At 53.0% G+C, this 19643-nt stretch overlaps 1 protein-coding gene across 2 annotated transcripts; it reads right to left on the minus strand.

The window, feature by feature from the left end:
* Positions 1–7479: 7479 nt before the first annotated feature.
* AMER3 (APC membrane recruitment protein 3) lies at positions 7480–18529 on the minus strand. 2 transcript variants are annotated; one of them, XM_054478348.2, is made up of 2 exons: positions 18395–18529; positions 7480–11901 (listed from the first exon to the last, which is right to left on the minus strand). In XM_054478348.2, exon 2 carries the CDS (start codon positions 11880–11882, stop codon positions 9297–9299), a length of 2586 nt encoding a protein of 861 aa, XP_054334323.1. In that variant the 5' UTR covers positions 11883–11901; positions 18395–18529; the 3' UTR covers positions 7480–9296. The 2 variants fall into 2 exon arrangements, with proteins under 2 accessions (XP_054334323.1, XP_054334322.1); XM_054478347.2 differs by lacking the exon at positions 18395–18529 and adding an exon at positions 17686–17793.
* Between the last annotated feature and the right edge of the window lie 1114 nt (positions 18530–19643).

The raw sequence follows: 19643 nt of genomic DNA on the forward strand, positions 1-19643 counted from the left end.
GTTGCCCAGGCTGGAGTGCAGTGGCACAATCTCAGCTCACTGCAACTTCCACCTCCTGGGTTCAAGCAATTCTCCTGCCTCAGTCTCCCAAGCAGCTGGGATTACAGGTGCGCACCACCGTGGCTGGCTAATTTTTGTAGTTTTAGTAGAGATGGGGTTTTGCCATGTCGCCCAGGTTGGTCTCAATCTCCTGGGCTCAAGGGTTCTGCCTGCCTCGGTCTCCCAAAGTGCTGGGATTACAGGCGTGAGCCACAACACCCGGCTCATGATTCACTTTTGATAGATATGTGTTCTAAGAATCTGTCCATTCCATCAAGTTACCCAATTTGTTGGCATATAAATGTTTGTTAACATTCTTCTATAATTCATTTTATTTTGGTAAAATTGGTGTTAATGTCTCCACTATCATTTCTAATTTTAGTGATATGAGTCTTCTTTTATTCTGAGTCAATCTAGCTGAAGGTTTGTCAACTTAGTCTTTTCAAAGTACCAACTTTTGGTTTTGAAGATTGTCTCTATTGTTTTTCTATTCTCTATCTTATTTATCTCCACTTTAATTCTTATTATTTTTTTCCTCTGCTGGCTTTGGGTTGGTTTTCTTTTTCTAGTTCCTTAGGGTGTAAAATTGGGTTATTAATTTGAGATTTCTTCTTTTTTTAATGTACGCATTACAGCTATGAATTTCCCTCCTAACAGTGCTTTGTCTGCATCCCAGGTTTTGGTATGTTGTGTTTTCATTTTCATTCATCTCAAGGCATTTTCTAATAAAGCTCACTGGTCCCTTACTCACCCCATGTCGTGGGTACTGATGAGCCCATCAAAGTAATTATCCATTCCTAAGACAGTGCTTTTGATTTCTAACATTTCCTTTTTATTTTTCTTGGAATTCTGTCAGCTTACATTACCCATCTGCTCTTGTAACTTGTCTACTTTTTCCATTGAAGCTTGTACCATATTAATGATAGTTATTTTATATTCTGTCTAATAATTCCAACATCTGTGTCATATATGAATCAGCTTCTAATGATTTGTCTCTTTAGGCTTTGGTTTTTCTTGCTTTTAACAGGCTTTGTAATTTTTTTGTCTAAAGCTGGACATGTTGTACATATTGGACCATAGGCACTGAGGTCAATAGGCTTTCAACGTTAGGGTTTATTAATCTGGCTAGGAGTTGTAATATTTGTCATAGCTTTAGGCCACCAGCTGCTTCAAATCACTCTAATGGGCTTGCTTTTTCTTCTTTCTCTTTGGCTTCCTTTCATTCTGGTCCTCAGAGAGTTTGTCTCTCAGCTCTGTTAGCTGTAACCCACTGTTATCACTGGAGCCTTGTTAGTGTTGTGGCACCATGTGCTGGCAAGTGGGGAGAGGGGTGTTCCCTTGTCTTTTTTTTTTGGGATGGAGTCTTGCTCTGTTGCCCAGGCTGGAGTGCAGTGGCGAGATCTCGGCTCACTGCAGACTCTGCCTCCTGGGTTCACGCCATTCTCCTGCCTCAGCCTCCTGAGTAGCTGGGACTACAGGCACCCACCACCGCGCCCAGCTAATTTTTTGTATTTTTCGTAGAGACGGGGTTTCACTGTGTTAGCCAGGATGGTCTCGATCTCCTGACCTCGTGATCCGCCTGCCTCAGCCTCCCAAAGTGCTGGGATTACAGACGTGAGCCACCGTGCCCAGCCTCCCTTGTCTTCTAACCTCCAATCAGGCCTCATTCTTTTAGTTTCTGTGCCTCGGCCTCAGGGTGGGGCTAATCCTTCATAGCCCTGGTCCCTTCCCTGGCTGGTGTTTCCTGCCTCCTTCCTTGAAGTCCTCTCCCTTGTTGACTGTCGCTTTATTTTCCCTTAGTTGAGACCTGAAGGCTGGAGAGGACTGGAGTGGGGTAGAACCCCCCATCCTTTAACTTGAAAAGGTTTCAGAATAGCCTTCAGGGAAGACTTGTTAAGGAGAAGTTTGGAGGGCTTTAAGAGGACCCTCTTTGGTCGGGCACGGTGGCTCACGCCTGTAATCCCAGCACTTTGGGAGGCCGAGGCAGGCGGATCACGAGGTCAGGAGATGGAGAGCATCCTGGCTAACAAGGTGAAAGCCCATCTCTACTAAAAATACAAAAATTAGCCGGGCGTGGTGGCGGGCGCCTGTAGTTCCAGCTACTCAGGAGGCTGAGGCAGGAGAATAGTGTGAACCCGGGAGGTGGAGCTTGTAGTGAGCCGAGATGGTGTCACTGCACTCCAGCCTGGGCGACAGAGCGAGACTCCGTCTCAAAAAAAAAACCAAAAAAAACAGAGGACCCTGTTCCCCCACCTCCCCTTGCAGGGGTAGGGGTGGAAGGAAGGGTCTTTGTTTGATCCTCACTGAAAATGTGGAGTGGTTCCTGGAGGAAAAGCCTCTGACACTGGACCCCTTTACTGCCCATCCCCCAGCTTCTTCAGCCTGCAACAATGTGTCAACATTGTAATTTCAGTGTTTCTACCAGCTTTGGGTATCCGGAGACTTTTGCTCCCAACCACAGGCCTTGGTTGTTGAATTTCTCTGGATGGTCTGTCTCTCCAGGTTTCTGGAAGGTTGTTTGCCCTGGGACTTCATTTTTCAGAGGGGTCAAGAAAAAAAGCTGGTGTGTCCAGCTTTTTCTTGTTGAAGGATGAGAATGGCCACTTCCAAAGTCTTTACATGTAATAATAAAAAACAACATCTCCCCTCCCAAAGGCAGGGTGTGTGATGTTCGTATAGGCCTGGGGTCCAGGCATCCACATCAGGGCCCCAAAACAGGGGTCAGTGGTCAGTGGGTGGGAGGTGGAGGCAAGAGGCGCTCTTCATTTAAAAAAAAAAAATGCATCTTTTCTTTGACAAGTCAGTTTCATTTTTACAATCTTGAAGAGGTCTTTAGTGGTAAACACTTCCGGGAATGAAGGAGTGAGTGCAGCATTATTTTAACAGCAAACGGGAAGTAACTTGAATGTCCATCAACAGGGGAGTGTTTAAATTAACTGCTCCCTCCAGGAGAGCAGCTGTGCAGAAGGATGGGGGAGCTGCCCACTGCGGTGCCTGCTAAGCTGGGGAGGATGTCCTCGGCAGTAAAAATTCATTAAAGTTCACGTGTTGTAAACTAAAAATAAAATCCTAAGCCCCCCACTGACTGAACGGAATCCCGCTTGGCCAAAGGGACCCCAGAAAACCCATAAAATCTAAATTATCAGCCATGATGAGAAGGGGGGGCAGACACACTTCTTTATACTCCCTCCCTTTTGGAGTTTACGTACAACTGACCAGCATTAATGTTGAAACAGAAACCATAAAACTGACAGAAGAGACTTTTTTTTTTTTTTTTTTTGAGACAGGGTCTCACTCTGTCCCCCAGGCTGGAGTGCAGTGGCATGATCATGGCTCATTGCAGCCTCAACTTCCTGGGCTCAAGTGATCCTCCCACCTCAGCCTCCCAAGTAGCTGGGACCACAGGTGAGAGCCACCATGCCTGGGTAATTTTTGTATTTTTTGTAGAGATGGGGTTTTACCATATTGTCCAGGCTGGTCTCAAACTCCTGGACTCAAGCAATCTTCTTGCCTTGGCCTCACAAAATGCTAGAATTACAGGTGTGAACCACTGCACCAGCCAAAACAGACTCTTTGGGGCAATACGATGCCAAATTATAAGCAAGACCTAAGGCCATGCAAGAGCAGGGTTAAGTCAGCCTGCAGGCCAGCAATCTTGCTGCATAGATAGCATTCTTACCTGAATTGAAAACTTTCCTTTCTGCTGACTCAGTTTTACACAGAGCCTGATTCCTTTCACCAATTGCAAATTAAAGAATCTCTAAAGCCACCTATAACCTGTAAGCCCTCCCTCCCACTTCAAGACATCCCGCCTTTTTGGGCTGGACCAATGTATACTTCCCTGACTGATTTATATCTACCCCCCCGCCTTTTTTTTTTCATGTTTTATTATTTTAGGTAGATTTTTCAGGCAAGTATGATTTATGTCTTTGCCTGTAACCACTGCCTCCCTAAAATGCATAAAACCAAACTGTAATCCGACTGCTTCAGGCCCACTGACTCCAGACTTCTTGGGTTTGTGTTTTCCTGGGCCTGCAGTCACTCATATTGGCTCAGGGTAAGCCTCTTGAAGGTATTCCACAGAATATGTTTTCTCCGTTAACAGTGTGTATGTCACGGGAATACAAAGAGTCTGACGTCTCCCACCAGGGCTGGAGAAAAGGAGGGAAGGGGCCTGTGCACTGGGGCTGTTTGGATTGGGTGTGGTCACTGTTGTGAAAACACAATCCCAGGTGGCCTTGGGTCTGGATTGAGCTCCTGCCCCAGATCCCAACAGACCAGACCAAACCTCAATGCAGTCACTCGTGCTAAATGCCACATGACCAAACTGAAACTTTAAGCAGCTAGATTCCAAAACAAACTAGTTTTTCCTGGAAATGAGAGATTCCAGTCTCCCGGAGTCTATGTGATAAGCAAGCCCCTCTGCTTCAGCCCTTACAATGCAGTCACCTGAAGTAGCCTGCTGTTAACTGATCAGCTTCTTTCCTGTTACTGTTTTTTTGCCCCCACCTTACAAAACCCAGTGTTCTGTCATTGCCTGGAGCAGCTCTCATTCTGTTTTGTAGAATGGAGGCTGCCGCATTCATCAATCACAAATAAAAGCCAATTAGATCTGTAATGAAATTTGTTGCAATTTTGTCTTCTGTCAGAGTGGATTAATTTTGTAACAACAGAGGGCTGAGGAAGGAAGGATGGAGATTCCACTTTCACTGTTTCCCTACTGTGCCTTCTGAGTTTTGTATCCTGTGTATTTATTCCCATTCCAGAAAATAAAATAAAATACAAAACCAAGAAAGACATGAAGCATCCTGGGATGTGGTCTGCAGTCTCTCCCTGCCTGTGCTGGCCTTCGCCTCTTCTCCTTTTCAGCACCTCCTGCCCGTCCTCCCTCTCTCCCTCCTGGCCCTACCCAGTGTTCCCAGCTTCCCAGCACAACGTGGCAGGTTGGAAGCCCCACTGCACGGCCCCTGGGCAAACCCCTTTTCCGCAACCTGTGGGACTCTGGGAGCCTGGGCGAGCCACTCAAGCTCTGTGGGACAGCTGTGAGCTTAGGGCAACTGGACCGACTTCTCAGGATTTTATTTCACGTGGGGAAATCTGCTGTCACCTCTACAGCCATGTGTGGATGAGAGGGCTGGAAATGACCAGGGAGGTCTGAACATGCCCAGCCAGCCTCTTCTGCTCCCAGCACTGGGCTAGGCACGTGTCCCGGGAGCTGGGCTTGAAGTTCCCTTCTTTATCCACAGTGGGTCACCCTGAGGCCTGCAGGCAAAAACAGGCTGAGGGTGGGGTGCAGACAGAGAGAGATCACCCTGAGGGAGCTCACACTGCCCCCTCCATCCCCCAGCAGGGTGCCTAGCAGGCCACTCCTGGGACCCCAGCCCCAGATGCTGAATTCGAATCTGGGGTTCTGAGGTTGTCTATAGTGCCCCCAAGTGGAGAGCCGAGGCCAGCGGGTCCTCCCAGGAGGCATGGCCCTGCAGCTGGGTCACTGTAGACCATGCCTCCACATGGCTCAGGTCCTGGGCACCCTATGCCCCTCTCTGGACCCCAGGCCCTCCTGACCACTCCCTGACCCACTGGATTCCTGCCCTTCCCAGCGCCGTTGGGCCTGGCTGGGCTCTCCATCACCATGAGTCACTGCATCACAAGCATGGCACAAGGGAGTGTTCTGTCTCTGCCAGGGGGGAGGCGGCTGGCACTCAGGCCAGAGTCGCCCTCCAGACATAAGGCTCATGGTCAACAAGAAATCAGAAAAGCATGCACAACTTTTTGACACTTCATTCTTTCAACAAGGATTTACGGAGTGGCTACTCCCTCAGGTGCAGCACAAAGCCTCGGCCTGGGGTTGAGTCAAGACAGCCTCCCCCTGGGTGCTCAGCCTGCCGGAGGGGCACTTGTGGCTGGCACCCAAGGGTGTTCTGACATCTGGAGCCTGAAAGCAGGAAGGGCTGAGGGCTCTGAGTGGGGACTTCACTGCAGGAGCTCAGTGGGAGGTTCTGGAGCCTGAGGAAGAGCAGAGCCCTTGGAGCTGGGACAGGACAAAACCCATCACCTCACACACTAACTGTGGGCAAGTCACACCAGCACCCTGTGCCTCCGTGTCCAGGTCTGAAAAATGGAGCTGACAACTGCATTGAGGTTGATGCAAGGATCAGGTAAGCGAATCTAGTGGAACTTGCCCCCAGCTCGGCTCGGTGATGCTGCTGTGGTCCTGTATGTAAGTCTTGGGAGGAGGGCTCAGATGTGGCTCCACAGGGGCTCCAGGTCTGGACGGGCCTGGTCAGAAGCCTTGCTGCACACTTTGGAACCTGTGACGTGCAGCCTGTGTCCTGCTCGCAGCAGGCCTCAGGGAGCCCTGGTGAGAGAGGGCTACCGGAGACTAAGCGTCAGGCAGTCAGGAGAGGCACTGACCAGCGTCCCCTGGTGGGAGGGCCACCCTCAGCTGCAGATCCTGTGCTGCCTTCTTCTCGAGCCAGGGCATCACAACTCACGCTCCTCTTGGTGGGAGCTCTGCGTGAGACGGGATTTCCCTAGCAGTTTGCCTGCGACCTGACTGACGCCTTTTCCTGTGCTGGTCTTTCCTCCAGAAACCCATTTCGCGGCTGCCTGTGGAGCCCCATCCTGGCATCTTGCTGAGGCGTGCTGGTTGAGGTAGAAGCTAATCTTGGAGAATGTGGATGGCCCATCTGTCCTTGCACCTGCTGGCCTGACACTGGCCCAGGACGGACACCTGTCCCTCCTACAGACACCAGCCACCTTCTGCCTTCACGATTCTGAATGTCGGGGTGCTGCACATGTGTTGTGACATTTTAGGGAGTGAGGTCCACAGCCCCATTTGAAGTTTTCCTGAAGGGGAATGGCGATCTGACAGCGTGGAGGGAGTGGAGTCAAAAGCCTTTGTTACTTGTAGGCAGAGCTGAGGAGAATCCACTGGCTTCTTCCCAAAGAGCATTTGGCCATCCATGGCTCTAGTTAGAGAGTGCAAGCGGAGGGAAATCATTGTAGGGGATGATTCGTGACAAATAATCTAGCACTGCCCATCAACAAGGGTGGGAGGGTCCAGCCAGCCCTGGCAGGGCTGCACAGGGATGCATGATGCTGGCTGGCTCACTCCTGTCATCCAGCACTTTGGGAGGCTGAGATTTTGAGACATTTTAGCTGAGGAGATTTTGAGACATTTTAGCTGAGGAGATTTTGAAACATTTTAGCTGAGGCAACATGGCGAAAGCCCGTCTCTACAAAAAAAATAGAAAAATTAGCCAGGCAAGGTGGCGCACGCCTGTAGTCCCAGCTACTTGGGAGGCTGAGGTGGGAGGATTGCTTGAGCCCAGGAGGTAGAGGCTGCAGTGAGCCAAGACCGTGCCACTGCACTCCCATTCCCACCTGGGCAACAAAGTGAGACCCTGTCTCAAAAAAAAACAAAAACAAAAACAAAAAACAGAAGCAGATGCTGGTGCCATGCCTGTAGAGCCTGCAGAATCATAAGCCAAACAAACTTCTTTACTTTATAAATGACCTGGTCACAGTTATCCTTTATAGCAACACAAAACAGAGTAATACAACGTTCCTGAGGGGACGCCCTTCAGGCCCTCAGCATGTGGTAGCCACCTGTCCTGGGGCAGCAAGTAGGCCAGACTGGGGCCAGATTGAGGCTGGTTCGGTGGGCCTTCCTAAGATCGGCTCCCCTACCCGTCTCCCACCCTAAGCCTCACAGTCCTCACAAAAATTTGGATCATTATTCTGAAAGACATAATCCCAAACACTGGTCCCCAACATTGAAATATTGAAAGACGCAAATCTCTAAAGTTTCAAATCCCTAACATCTAAAGTCTTGAAAATCACAATCCCAGGATAGTTGCATCATGTTAGGTGGAGCTACTGCCTTGCTTGGGGCTTTATTTGGAGACTGAGAATGGTTTAAGGGGATGCGGATGGATGCCAAGTTGACAAGGGGTGGACCTGTGGACTTCATTTTGGGTGTGAACTTGACTGGGTTAAGGGATACCTAGAGACCTGGGAGACCATTATTTTGGGCTTCTGTGAGGTGTTTCCAGAGATTAGTGTGTGAGTCTGAGGGTCCTAGGTGGGGAAGATCCACCCTCAGTGTTGGTGGGCAGCATTCAATCTGCCGAGGCCCAGGGAGAACAAATACAGAAGGCGAATTGGTCTCTCTCTGAGAGCTGGGACAGGCTTTTCTTCCACTGCCTTGACATCAGAGCTTCAGGCTCACTGGCCTTTGGACTCTGGGACTTACACCCATGGCCCTCCTGGGTCCTGAGGCCTTCGTCCTGAGCCACCCTGCCAGCATCCCAGGTTGACGGTGTGTGTAAGCATTGTGCGTGTGTATAAAAACTTCAAAACTTCCTCCATAAATGAAGAGATGTAATTTTTGTACATCTGCAATTGTGAGAGATGAAAGTTCTTGCCATCTCCGCTCTTTGGGCAACTGTGTGTGTGGTGGTGATGCATCACAGATTGACTTCGTCAAAAGACTTAGGTTGTTGGTCATGATATGACTGCAGATATAAAGCGAGGTGCACACAATTACCCAGCATAGTGACATGCATGTATTCATTTCCCATTTTGACCTATTTCTTTATGAATATAGTTTGTCTGCTAATAACTCACACCCGTGTAACTGTCAGTATACCTGTTTATGCTTCCAAAAATATTATTGCCTATTTTATTGTGCAAAGTGGCTGATGATGTGTTCTGCTGTGTTTTTATGTTTCTCAAATAAATCCTTTTAAAATGTAAGTATCTTTTAAAAAATTAAAAAAAAAATTCCCAGAATTATATTTCCAGGATTTAGATCTTTTGGGATTGTGATTTTCAGATTTTAGAGTATAGTAATTTTAATATTTTGGATTCTCAACACTTGGGACTATGGCATTTGGGATTGTGTCTTTTGGGATTCACACACATCCCGGGCAGACTTATTGGCTCTCTGCTTCTCATTTACAATGTGCAGCTGTTTCTCTCCATCAGTTTCAAGCCCTAGCCCCTCTCTCCAGCCCCTGCATGAGGAGCAGCTAGGTGGTTGCAGCTTCGCACTGTCTTTGGCGGTGGGCTGCCTGAGCTGGTGGGTTCAGGCAAGGATGCCTCCACATGAACATGCTACTCTCTGCATGCCTGAGTCCTGCCACCCCCCACCCCCAACACAGTACCCACATCAGGGACAAAAGATAGAGATTTGAGTCTTCCTGAAAGTGATCATGAAGACACATGCAGTTCCTGGTGCGTGTGAGCCTGTGCTACAGATGGGGCTCAGCCATGGCTGGCCCAGAGGCCCCCACTTCTGGCTGGCCACAGAGGAGGCCCTCACGGGCCAGGAGGCTGCAGCGGCATTCTGGGGCACTTGCAGACACCCCCGCTTCCTGCTGGCTGTTCAAAGTGAGGCCCAGGCTTTCTGGATGGTGGCCCTGGGAACTCCACCGGGCAGCAGGGGCTGAGGGGGGCTCAGAGTCCAGCTGGCTGCCGTATGCCACCTGCTCCACAGCCTCTGTGCTGAGCTGCAGGGGCCGGTCCTCCACAGAGGCCCAGGTCTGGACACCTAGCCCGGTGGGCTCCACCCTGAGCCAGCTCAGGTCCTGGACACGATCTCGACACCTCTGGTCCTGTGTGCTGGCCGAGTAGGGTAGGCCATGGACAGTGGTCATGCTGGGGGAGCTGCTGGACTGTTTCTGCTCCAGCATGTCAGGGCCCCTGGCCCAGCGCTGCCCAAAGAGCCCACTGCCCATGTCTTGCCTTGGAGGCCATGCGGCCGGGGGTTGGTTGTTTGAGCTGATCTTCAGGGCTGCCACACGGGCTACACAGCCTGCCAGCATGGGCTCTGCATCCAGAGTGTCACCCCCGTGACCTGGCCTCCAGGGGTCTCGGAAACACCCCAGGACCCCTGGTGGCCCAGGCTCCTTCTGGGAGCAGGGCCAGGCAGAAGGGGCTGGGGCCTTGTTTTCACTGGAAGTATCTGTTGTCGAAGTGGCTGCAGACTCCATAGAGGAGAACAAGCCTTCAGAGTGACCTCGTGTCTCTTCCTCTAGAGAGGCATCCCTGGACAGTGTGCCAGTCCCTTGTGTGGCCCCCCCGGGGGGCTTGCTCTCTCCGGCGAGCAGGCCTGTGGTGCCCGGGTGTGCCCACAGCTCCTGCCTGCTGGGTGCTGAGCAAACTGTCGCCCCCCCTGCATCTGAGGGCAGGCCCTCCCTGCCCCCTAGCTTCTCTGTGGGTGCCCTGGGGGCTCCCTGGGGACCAGGTGGAGCCACAGGCTGCCCAGGGGTGGGTGGGGCACGGGCCATGGGGCCTCGGCGCAGCCAGCTGACGATGCCCATGGTGATGGCGAGCTCAGTGTCACACAGTTTCAGCAGGCACTCCTTGCCCTTCCAGGAGCTCTGCAGGAAGCCCTGGCTGAGCAGGTCGGGGCCTGGTGCTGGGGCCAAGTTCTCCTCGGCCCCCACTCGGAAGCTACATATGGACAGTGGCGTCCCCAGGGCTGGCCCTGACAGACTCTCAGACACACACAGGTCATCATCTGGGCTGGGGCCAACAGGACCCTCGCTGGGGTCGTGGAAGAGCTCGTAGAGGGCGTCCCCACTGTAGCTGTCCCGTGGGAAGGTGGCGGCAGGAGTGCCTGGGCTCTCAGCTTCCTTCTTGTCCTCCTCAAGGCCTGGCGAGAAGGAATCATAGTAGCCCTCGTCACTTGTGGACACGGATTCGGGCTGCTCGCTCTTGGGGGTGCCTGTGTCGATGGAGCTGGCTTTGGAGCCACTGCGAGGGTCCCTGCAGGGGCAGAGGGGCAGCTCAGCGAGCCCAGCTGTGTCTAGCCGGGGTTGGTCCCTGTCTGTCCCCTGGGGGCCTGAAAGCCACGGGCCTAGCAGGGCACGCTGCTGCTGACGCACTGAGCGATTTACACTGTCCCAGAACCTGGTGAAGTCAGAGGCTTCATTCTGGGCGGGCGAGGCCAGCTGCTCCACACTGCCCTGGAGAGGGCCCCTGGGAACCTTGCTCTCCGGGCCCTGAGCAGCCTGGGTTGGGCTCTCCGGGCCCTCGTTCAGCTCCAGGGATGGCACCGAGCTCTCATCTGCAAAGACCTCCCCACAACCCGTGAGCGAGTCGAAGCTCTGGAGCGAGGCCACGTCCTCACACAGGGCCCTGCAGAGACCAAAGGATGCATCGGCCAGGAGCTCGCTGTCCGACAGGTCCTGGCACAGGCCGTCCAGCCCCAGCCCCTCACCCAGGGGGAAGAAGGCTTTGCTTCGCCGCCCCTCAGGGTCTGACGGGTCCCCTGGGGAGGGCAGGCTTTTCCCCTCGGCCGCCAGCGAGGCCAAGTCCTCAGTCTTGTTTCTGCGAATGTGGAATAGGTTCCGAAAGCACTTCTTGGGCCTTTTCAGGGAAATCCTCTTCCTCGGGATGCTCTTGGCCACAGCCGGCACAAAGGGCATCTGGGGCACAAAGTGGCGGTAGTCAATCATGCGCCGGCTGCCTGGGGAGCCTGGGAAGCTTGCACTGCCCACCAGCTGCCCTGTGGCAGCCGTGGCCCTGCCTGCCCCAGACATGCTGTCGTGAGTCTTGCTCTTTCGCACCGGTTTGAAGGTGGCTCCACAGAGGGCTGTGGGTCCCCCTTTGGGGTCCAGCTGTGCCCCTTTGTTGGGGCATCTGTCGTATTCTTGGGCACTGGGGCTGGCTTGGGGGCCCTTCTCACTGTGGGGCCTCTGTTGCCCTCCTGGCAGGACTGACCAGGGGCCTGTCCCCTCCCTGGCTGCAGCCACGGCTGCTGGGTCTGGGGGTTTCTCGTGGGAAACCTGCAGGCTGGACTTGATGAAGGTCTTTCCTCTCTTCAGCTCCATGCTGCCAGTGTCCCGGCTGCTGTGGAGGAAAGCAGGAGGCACTCAGTATCATAGACGGGAGGGCCCTGGGCTCTGGAAGACCCTGCCTACCCCTCTCACACAGCTCACTCTCTGCAGGGGCCTCTGTCCCAGGAGATCCTCCTTGCAGGGGGGGGGGAGAAAGATTGGAGCAGCCCTAACAGCACACAGTAGGAGCCAAAATGAGAGCTGCCTGGGGCCTGGTGACTGCTGCACCCATGAGTGCTTGACTCTCCCAATCCCCCTTTTAGCTCATTTGGCCCATTCAGACTCCCGTGTTCTGTGTAGAGTGCCCAGCGTTCTACAAACAGCTCCTTAGTGTATCTGCAGCATGTCCTTAAGGAGTGGGTGTCATGGCCCTTCTGAGTGGATGGGCGGAGAATCCAATTGGGGCAGTGGCCTCCTTCATCAGGCAGCTAAAGGGACACCCAAGCCTACCTGCTTCCTGGGCCGAAGGCAGCTGGCCCTCAGCTGGGGCTATGGGGGTGTGCATATTGCAGACTCCAGGACTGTGTGCCTGTGCAGGGAGGCAAGACTCTATCTACAGAGGCCATTAGGCAAGACACAGCCCGGAACCTCACAGTGCAGGCAGAGCATGGACAGAGAGGAACCAGAGCATCGTGGTGGGAGGCAAGCATGGGACACAGGGTGGGCAGGCAGAGCTGCAAGGGTAGGCAGCCACCACCTTTTGTGCACACATCACCGAGGCATATTGACGCCTGCAGTGCCATGCAGAGAGGGTTTCTGATGCCTGGTCTGAGTTCAATGGGAAAGGGTCCTGGGATCTGCCCTGGGCATGGAGGTGGACAGGTGGCAGCAGTGCTAGCCAATTGACTGTCCTGGCCCAGTTAGGGCATCCGGCCTTACACTGAGATCAGTGGGGAGCTACAGCCATCTTCCTATGGGTGGGTAGAAGCAGGGACTTTAATGAAGTTGGCGGTCTAGGGCCACGCACCTGACCTCCGAGTGGAGGACAGAAAAAATGAATTGTGAGCAGAGAAGACTTGCCAGACGCAGTCCAAATGGACTGAGGATGGGGAGCAAGGCAGATGGAGGCTGCAGGGGTAATGTAGGGTCTTCCAAAGGGAAGAATGCCAGGGTTCACCCACAGCAGGGATAGAGAAGCAGGCAGGGAGTTCTGAAGGTCAAGGCTTGGATCTACACCAACAGTGTGGGACAGCTCGAGGAGGGAAATGAGGGGAGGAGGAGGGAGCTGAGCCAAGGTGAAAGAAGAGCTAGGGTTTAGTTTTAAACATGCTGCCTTGGGGTGTGTTGTGGAGACCTTCAGTACCCAGGAAGAGAGGGCAGACTGAGCCCCTCCCCTCTGTTCCCCTCACCATGTCCTCATGGCCCTGGACTCAGCCTGCTCTTTTCACCTAAAACACCTCTGTCTGCCAGGGTCTCCACCTTTCTTGGTAGTGAGTAGCCTGACAGTCAGTCCTCTGTCAGTCTGGCCAGGGAGAGACTGCGGCTGGCTCCTTTGCCTCTCCATAAGGACTACACGGAGGCAGCCCTGCACTCATCCCCCAGCTCCTGGCTGTGAGGAAGCCTGCAGCAGGCATGAACATGACCTGGGGCTCTGTCAGCCAGTGTGCCTTTTACACCCCACCCCAAGTAAGCTTTGCAGCTACCTGCCAGAGACCCTGAAATGCTTCTTCATGAGGACCCAGGGGGGCGAGGGACTGCCTCATAGCCCAGTGGGCACGTTGAGGCCAAGAAGATGGGAAGGGGTGGAAGAGCTGGCACTGCAGGGGCTGGCAGGGGCAAGCCGACCAGGCTCCACCCGCTCCCACTCAAGGGAAGTGCTTCCTCCCCTTGGAGGAAGCACCTCAGACTTTTGGTTGGAGGATGAGAAGAAGTAGGCACCATGCCAGAAGAGCCACAGAACCTGGGCTGGGCTCCAGCTGCAGCTCAGCTGTTGCTGGTGGCACCCTGGACAGAGGGAGACTGCCCTGAGCAGCCACACTGGCTTTTCTGCCTCATGCCAGATGGTGTATGCCTAAGCCTTTCCCACCCTGCACCTGCAGACTTTCTAGTCTGCACAATCCTTTGCAGCCGTGATAAGGCCTCCGGAGCTCTGCTGGGCTTTGCTGCACACAGCACAGGGCTTACTCTCCAAGCTGTGGCTCAGATGACCCTGGCTGGAGTCTTGGTTACACCCACCTAACCAGGCGGACAGCTTGGCCCATAACCGTATGAGGGGCAAACTATTGTAACCCCCATTTAACAAAGGATAAATTCAGATTCAGAGAAGTCAATGAACTGACCCAAGTCACACAGGTGTTAAGTGACAGAGCTGGGATCTGAACCCAGGTCTATCTGATTCTGAACCTGACAGTCTATAAACCAACAGCTCAGACTCTTTTGTGGGAAATCTAAAAGTAGAATAATAAATGTGTTTTCATGAAAAATATTGTAAAACACAATGAAAGTGAAGATTAAAAGCAAGAAGCGTAGCTCACACAGATTTAGAAAAATTATGATTGAAGGTAATAATAATTCCTATGGCACGAAATTTTGGAAATATTCATTATGAGATCTCTATTTCCCTTATTCTTTTCTATGTTTTGGAAAAATCTTTTGATTGACATTCTGTTGGAAATAACTTCAGCCATGCACAGCAAGGATTATTTCACCGTGTGCAGAATTTTGCAACTGCAAGAACAAAAATGTTTTATTTGATATAGATGTCTATAAATAAAACTACCAGTTTCTCAGTTCTCATAACAGTCAACTGATTTAAAATCATGAACAGTTGGAAATTTCACTCCACTCTGAACTTGAAAAATGATCCTTTAAAATAGCTGTCATTGCTATAGATGGCCGGACTCAGTGACACTAACAATGCCAAGCCCATCTCCTGAGTTTATTGAGCACTTTGCATAGAGACAGGACAATAAGCGTAGGATACAGAATGAGGAACCAGAGGCTTAGCAATACTGGAGCATCCCATGAACTCTAGTCTGTGTTCGCTCCAGTCCAAATCCATATTAAAATGTTTTATCGGAACCTGTCTCTTTGGAAATGTGTGACCTATAATGGGGGTGGAAACTCCCTGGGTGGTTGGAGGGCCCACTGCTTGGCTGGAGGCAGGCTGAGAAGTCAACTCCTGTGACAGTTCTCTGGGGCAGAATGGGATTTATGTGGACAGCCAGATGCTGGCCTTGTCACTGCCTGAGGGCAGAGGCCAAATGCGTCCAGGTTCTCAGTTGCAAAAATGCACACTGTTTTGTAACCCTGTGGCTATAGACCCCTGTGAGTGGAACTCCAGCAAGAAACATGACAGGTCCACTCCCACAAGTGCCACATCCCTCCGCCAAGGAGGGTTCAGACCCGTCCCTACCCTTCTGGTGCCTTCTTGTCTGCAGGGCTCAGCAACCACCAACTATTCATTCTGGTGCTTGGTTGCACTCCCCAACGAGATTGAAAATTCTTTAAGGTCCAGGATTCCAACTATAGTAGGCGGTGAGCTATTACTTAATTAAATGAACTATTTTATATTTGAGACATCTTAGTCAAATGTTTACACCTAAGTTCCCTAAACAGGATGCAGAGTCTGAGATTTTAATTCTGTGATATAGTTTATGTGAATCATTTTCTTCTCTCCTTCCTTCCTTCCTTTCCTCCCTCCCTCCGTCCTTCTTTCTTTCTCCTTCCTTCCTTCTTTTCTTTCTTTCCTTTCTCTCTCTCTCTCTTTCCTTCTTTCTTTTCTCGCTCTGTTGCCCAGGCTGGAGTGCAGTGGTGTGATCTCGGCTCACTGCAACCTCTGCCTCCTGGGTTCAAGCAATTCCCCTGCTTCAGCCTCCTGAACAGCTGGGACTACAGGCATGCACCACCACGCCCAGCTAATTTCTTTTTCTTCTTAATTTTAGTAGAGATGGGGTTTCATCATCTTGGCCAGGATGGTGGTTTTTTTTTTTTTTTTTTTTGACGGAATCTCGCTCTGTCGCCCAGGCTGGAGTGCAGTGGCGTGATCTTGGCTCACTGCAAGCTCCACCTCCCGGGTTCACGCCATTCTCCTGCTTCAGCCTCCTGAGTAGCTGGGACTACAGGTGCCCGCCAACATGCCCGGCTAATTTTTTTTGTACTTTCAGTAGAGATGGGGTTTCACCGTGTTAGCCAGGATGGTCTTGATCTCCTGACCTCATGATCCACCCGCCTCGGCCTCCCAAAGTGCTGGGATTGCAGGTGTGAGCCACTGCACCCGGCCGGCCAGGATGGTCTTGATCTCTTGACCTCGTGATCCTCCCACCTCGGCCTCCCAAAGTACCAGGATTACAGGCGTAAGCCACCGCTCCTGGCCTATGTGCATCATTTTTTAAGACAGTTCAGTGACACCAGGGCCCTGGGCTGAGTCTTTCATCTCTAAGATGAACTTGCAAGTTCCATGGGAACAGGGACCACACAATGTATTTACTCAATTAATTCTGTTACAGGGATGTGATATTTAAACCAAACCTTAAAAGACAGAAGAGGACAGCCAGGCAAAAGACACTGCACACATATTCCAGGCAGACAGAACACCCTTCAGAAAGGCCCCGAGGAGCAAGAGAAGTAGAATATTTAAGGATCTGAAAGTGGCTCAAGTGGCCAGAGCAGCAAGCCAGAGGGACGAGGCCTGGAGATGGGCTGTGCACACCACACCCGGTCTGAGGTCTCAGCGAGGGCCGTGCTTTTATCTGCAAGCCACGGGGAGCCAGCCTTCCAGGGCGAGTGACAGGGGCCAATTCTCACTTTCAAAGATGCAGATGAAAATGGACAGCGGAGACACAGAGGCGAGTTAGGAGCCCAAGCAGGGTTTAGGGGAGAGAAGGTGGGGGCAGAGACTCCTGTGTCTGTGCACCTCCCATCACAGTGTTTTACAGTGTTTTACACGGCACACGCAGACATGAATTTATTGCAAATTGGGCAAATGAAGTTATTCCACTGGTTGCTTTTCTAATGACCAACTCAGGCTTAGCTGCCCAGCTTTTTCTTTTTCCTTTGAGAAGGTAATTCTGTGCCTTTCTTTCCTTTCTTAACCTGAAAGTGTCTGGATGTTTGATTTCATGGAGCAAAATAAAAACCCTGGAGGAATACACATGCCATAGAAACGCCTTGAGACAAAAAATCGTTTGGCTAATAGTTTTGGTATTTTCTATGCCTTCTCCGGTATGCAGGAAAGTCACAGCAGTGTGATACAAAGGAGTGTATGGTGATAAAAAAGCGCAGGCCCAGGGACCTCTGGAAACTGGGCTGGTGGCAGAGCTATGGGGCAATAGCGTTCTCGGTAGTAGGCTGCCTTGTCATGGGAGGGCTGGAGTGAGGGCCACTGTGGGGAGGGAAAGCGACCGTGCTCTGGGGTGGGGGTGGGAATGGGGAATAAAGCAGAAATAGAATCTGCGGTGAGAGCACCACCAAGCCACCCAACCCCCACATTGGGGAGACAAAGGGCCCTCTGGGGAGGGAAGGTCCTGGCCCACCTCCTTGGAGGGAGCCTCTGGGCGGTCCTGGCCTGCCCAGGGGCAAGTTGATGGGCCTCACAGCCGTATTGGCTCTTCCTCAGCTCCTGCATCCGCCAGCGGAGGGTTTCTCCGCTTCCCTAGCCCAGACCTAAAAGGGTCACCGCCCCCAGGCCCCTGACTGCGCCGGGAACCGCGGGGTGGAGGGTGTCGACCCTGCTTCCTGCCCTCAGCCCGTCCATCGCGCCAGAGAATGCACCAAATTCCCCAATCCTTACCCTCCCCCCAGGGTCCACATCCGCGGGGCAGGACCGACGCAGCCTCTCGGGGCCTTGGCGACTTACCGCTGGGGGCCGGCACTGCAGCAGGGCGCGGCCGCGACAGGCTCGGGCACCGCGTCGGAGCGCGAGCCGCGCTCAGCACCACGGTCAGCTCCCGGCGCCGCGCGCCGCGCGCCGCGGCCGGGAGGGGGAGGCCCGGCGCCCGCACCCACCCACCGCGGCTCCAGGGGCTCCGCGGGGTCGGGCTGGCGAGGGTTAAGCCGCCGGAGGCCGGCGGGAGGGGCGGGCCGGCGCTAGCGCGCAGGGGTGGCGAGGGGGCGCGCCGGCCGCGGTGGGGGCTGCTACGCCAGGCTGCCGCCTCCCTGCGCCGCCGCTCGGGCCGCGCTCGGGCCGGCTTTGTCTGTTCCTATCGCCGCGTCTCTGTTTCTGGGTGTCTCTGCCTCCCACCCGGCTGCGGCTGTGCCTCCCTCAGGCGCAGTCGTCTCCCCTCGCCCCCGTGCGCAAGGCGCCCCCGCCGCTGTCCCCTCTTCCAGGAGCGCACAGGTGTGGGAGCCCCTCCCCCTCAGCCCAGAGAGCCAGCCCTGCCGACCGCAACACTCTCGGAAGGGCTCGGCCACCCGAAGCCTCGTCACGAGTCCTACCGAGGATTCGGAGCGGGCCTGCAAGAAGGGGCAGGCCAGGCTGGGGCTGCAAGACAGAGTCTTCCCTTGGAGAAGGGACCTGACTCTATTATTAAGAGAACGAAAGAGGCACTTGCCCTACAGGTACTCACTGTGTGGGGTCCGCTGGTGCTGTGCCCTGCCGCAGTCTTGGGGGAGGAGCAGAAATGCTGTGGGGACCCTCTCTCCGCAGAACTGAGGACGAGGGGTCTGCACTCGTGGTTCAGTGCCTGGGGCTGGGGTGGATTAAGTAACTCCAGGAGGGCTCAGGCAGCAGTGCCAGTAGTGTGGGGCGGAGGTGTGGGGGTGGGGGGCGGGAGTGCACAGTCGGTGCTGGGTAGAGGCTGATGCCAACAGGAGGCTCTCGGCCGTGGTGTGCCCAGGCTGGGCAGGACGGGAGGATGCAGGAGTCCCGGGTCCACGCTGAGGCTGAGGCTGAAGGGAGGGCAGAGCTCAGGTGGATGACGGAGGCCAGGCCTTTCCCTGAGCTTGGTGGTCTCCCTCCCAGTCACCTTGTCCGAGAACCCAGGACACAGAGTGCCCTTGCTTTGGTATGGTTTGGTTTGTCATTCCCCTTGACATCGCCTTGCCCCAGAGCCAAGAGGCCCCTTCATCCTCCAGCCAAGACCTTTCCCACCCTTGGGTGACCTACCCCCTTGCATTTTTTAGATTTGAGCCCTCTTTCTATGCAGTGACTAACTCAACGTGACCCCAGAGGCCCCCTCGCCCATGTTGTTGGTAACCTTGACCTTTTTTGGCAGATCCTAGCTGTGGAAGTTCCCTGTCTGTCTCTTAGGTCCACAAGGCGGTTTCTGCCTCGTTGCCACATACACCCCAAGTCAGGGGTAGGACTCCCGCAGACTCCACAGTCCTCCTCTTGTTAAAATTAGTAAGCATTAGCCTTCCTTATTAGGCTCTCCCCTCTTTTGCATTTAAGGATTTTTTAATGTGTCTTATAAAATCATATAATTGTGAGGATAATTACAGATTCAGCTTCTTCCAGTGAGTGATAATTGCTCATTTTCGATGCTCACATGGTCATCGTTCGGCCAGTGCAAACTGTTCCAACCCTTCTACTTTGTCATTTCAGAGAGTTTTCAAACACCACTAACTTTTGGGTAACATGAAAATATATATTTAAAATTTTTTATTTCCCCAAGATGTGGGATCAGGTCTTCCCCAAGGACTCCTGTAAAAATCTTTCACACTAGGCTACCCAGTTCAGATACCACTGAATGATTTTTCTTAAATATTATTCTAATGTGAATTTACATTTTATTTTTACAATACACTGACTTACACGCCTGTAATCCCAGCACTTTGGGAGGCCGAGGCGGGTGGATCACGAGGTCAGGAGATCAA

This window comes from Pongo pygmaeus, chromosome 11 (assembly GCF_028885625.2).
Source record: "Pongo pygmaeus isolate AG05252 chromosome 11, NHGRI_mPonPyg2-v2.0_pri, whole genome shotgun sequence".
Classification (NCBI taxonomy): Eukaryota; Metazoa; Chordata; class Mammalia; order Primates; family Hominidae; genus Pongo; species Pongo pygmaeus.

Excerpts from the sequence above, each read along its gene's own strand:
- AMER3 (XM_054478348.2), bottom strand. The coding sequence starts at position 11,882 with ATGGAGCTGAAGAGAGGAAAGACCTTCATCAAGTCCAGCCTGCAGGTT.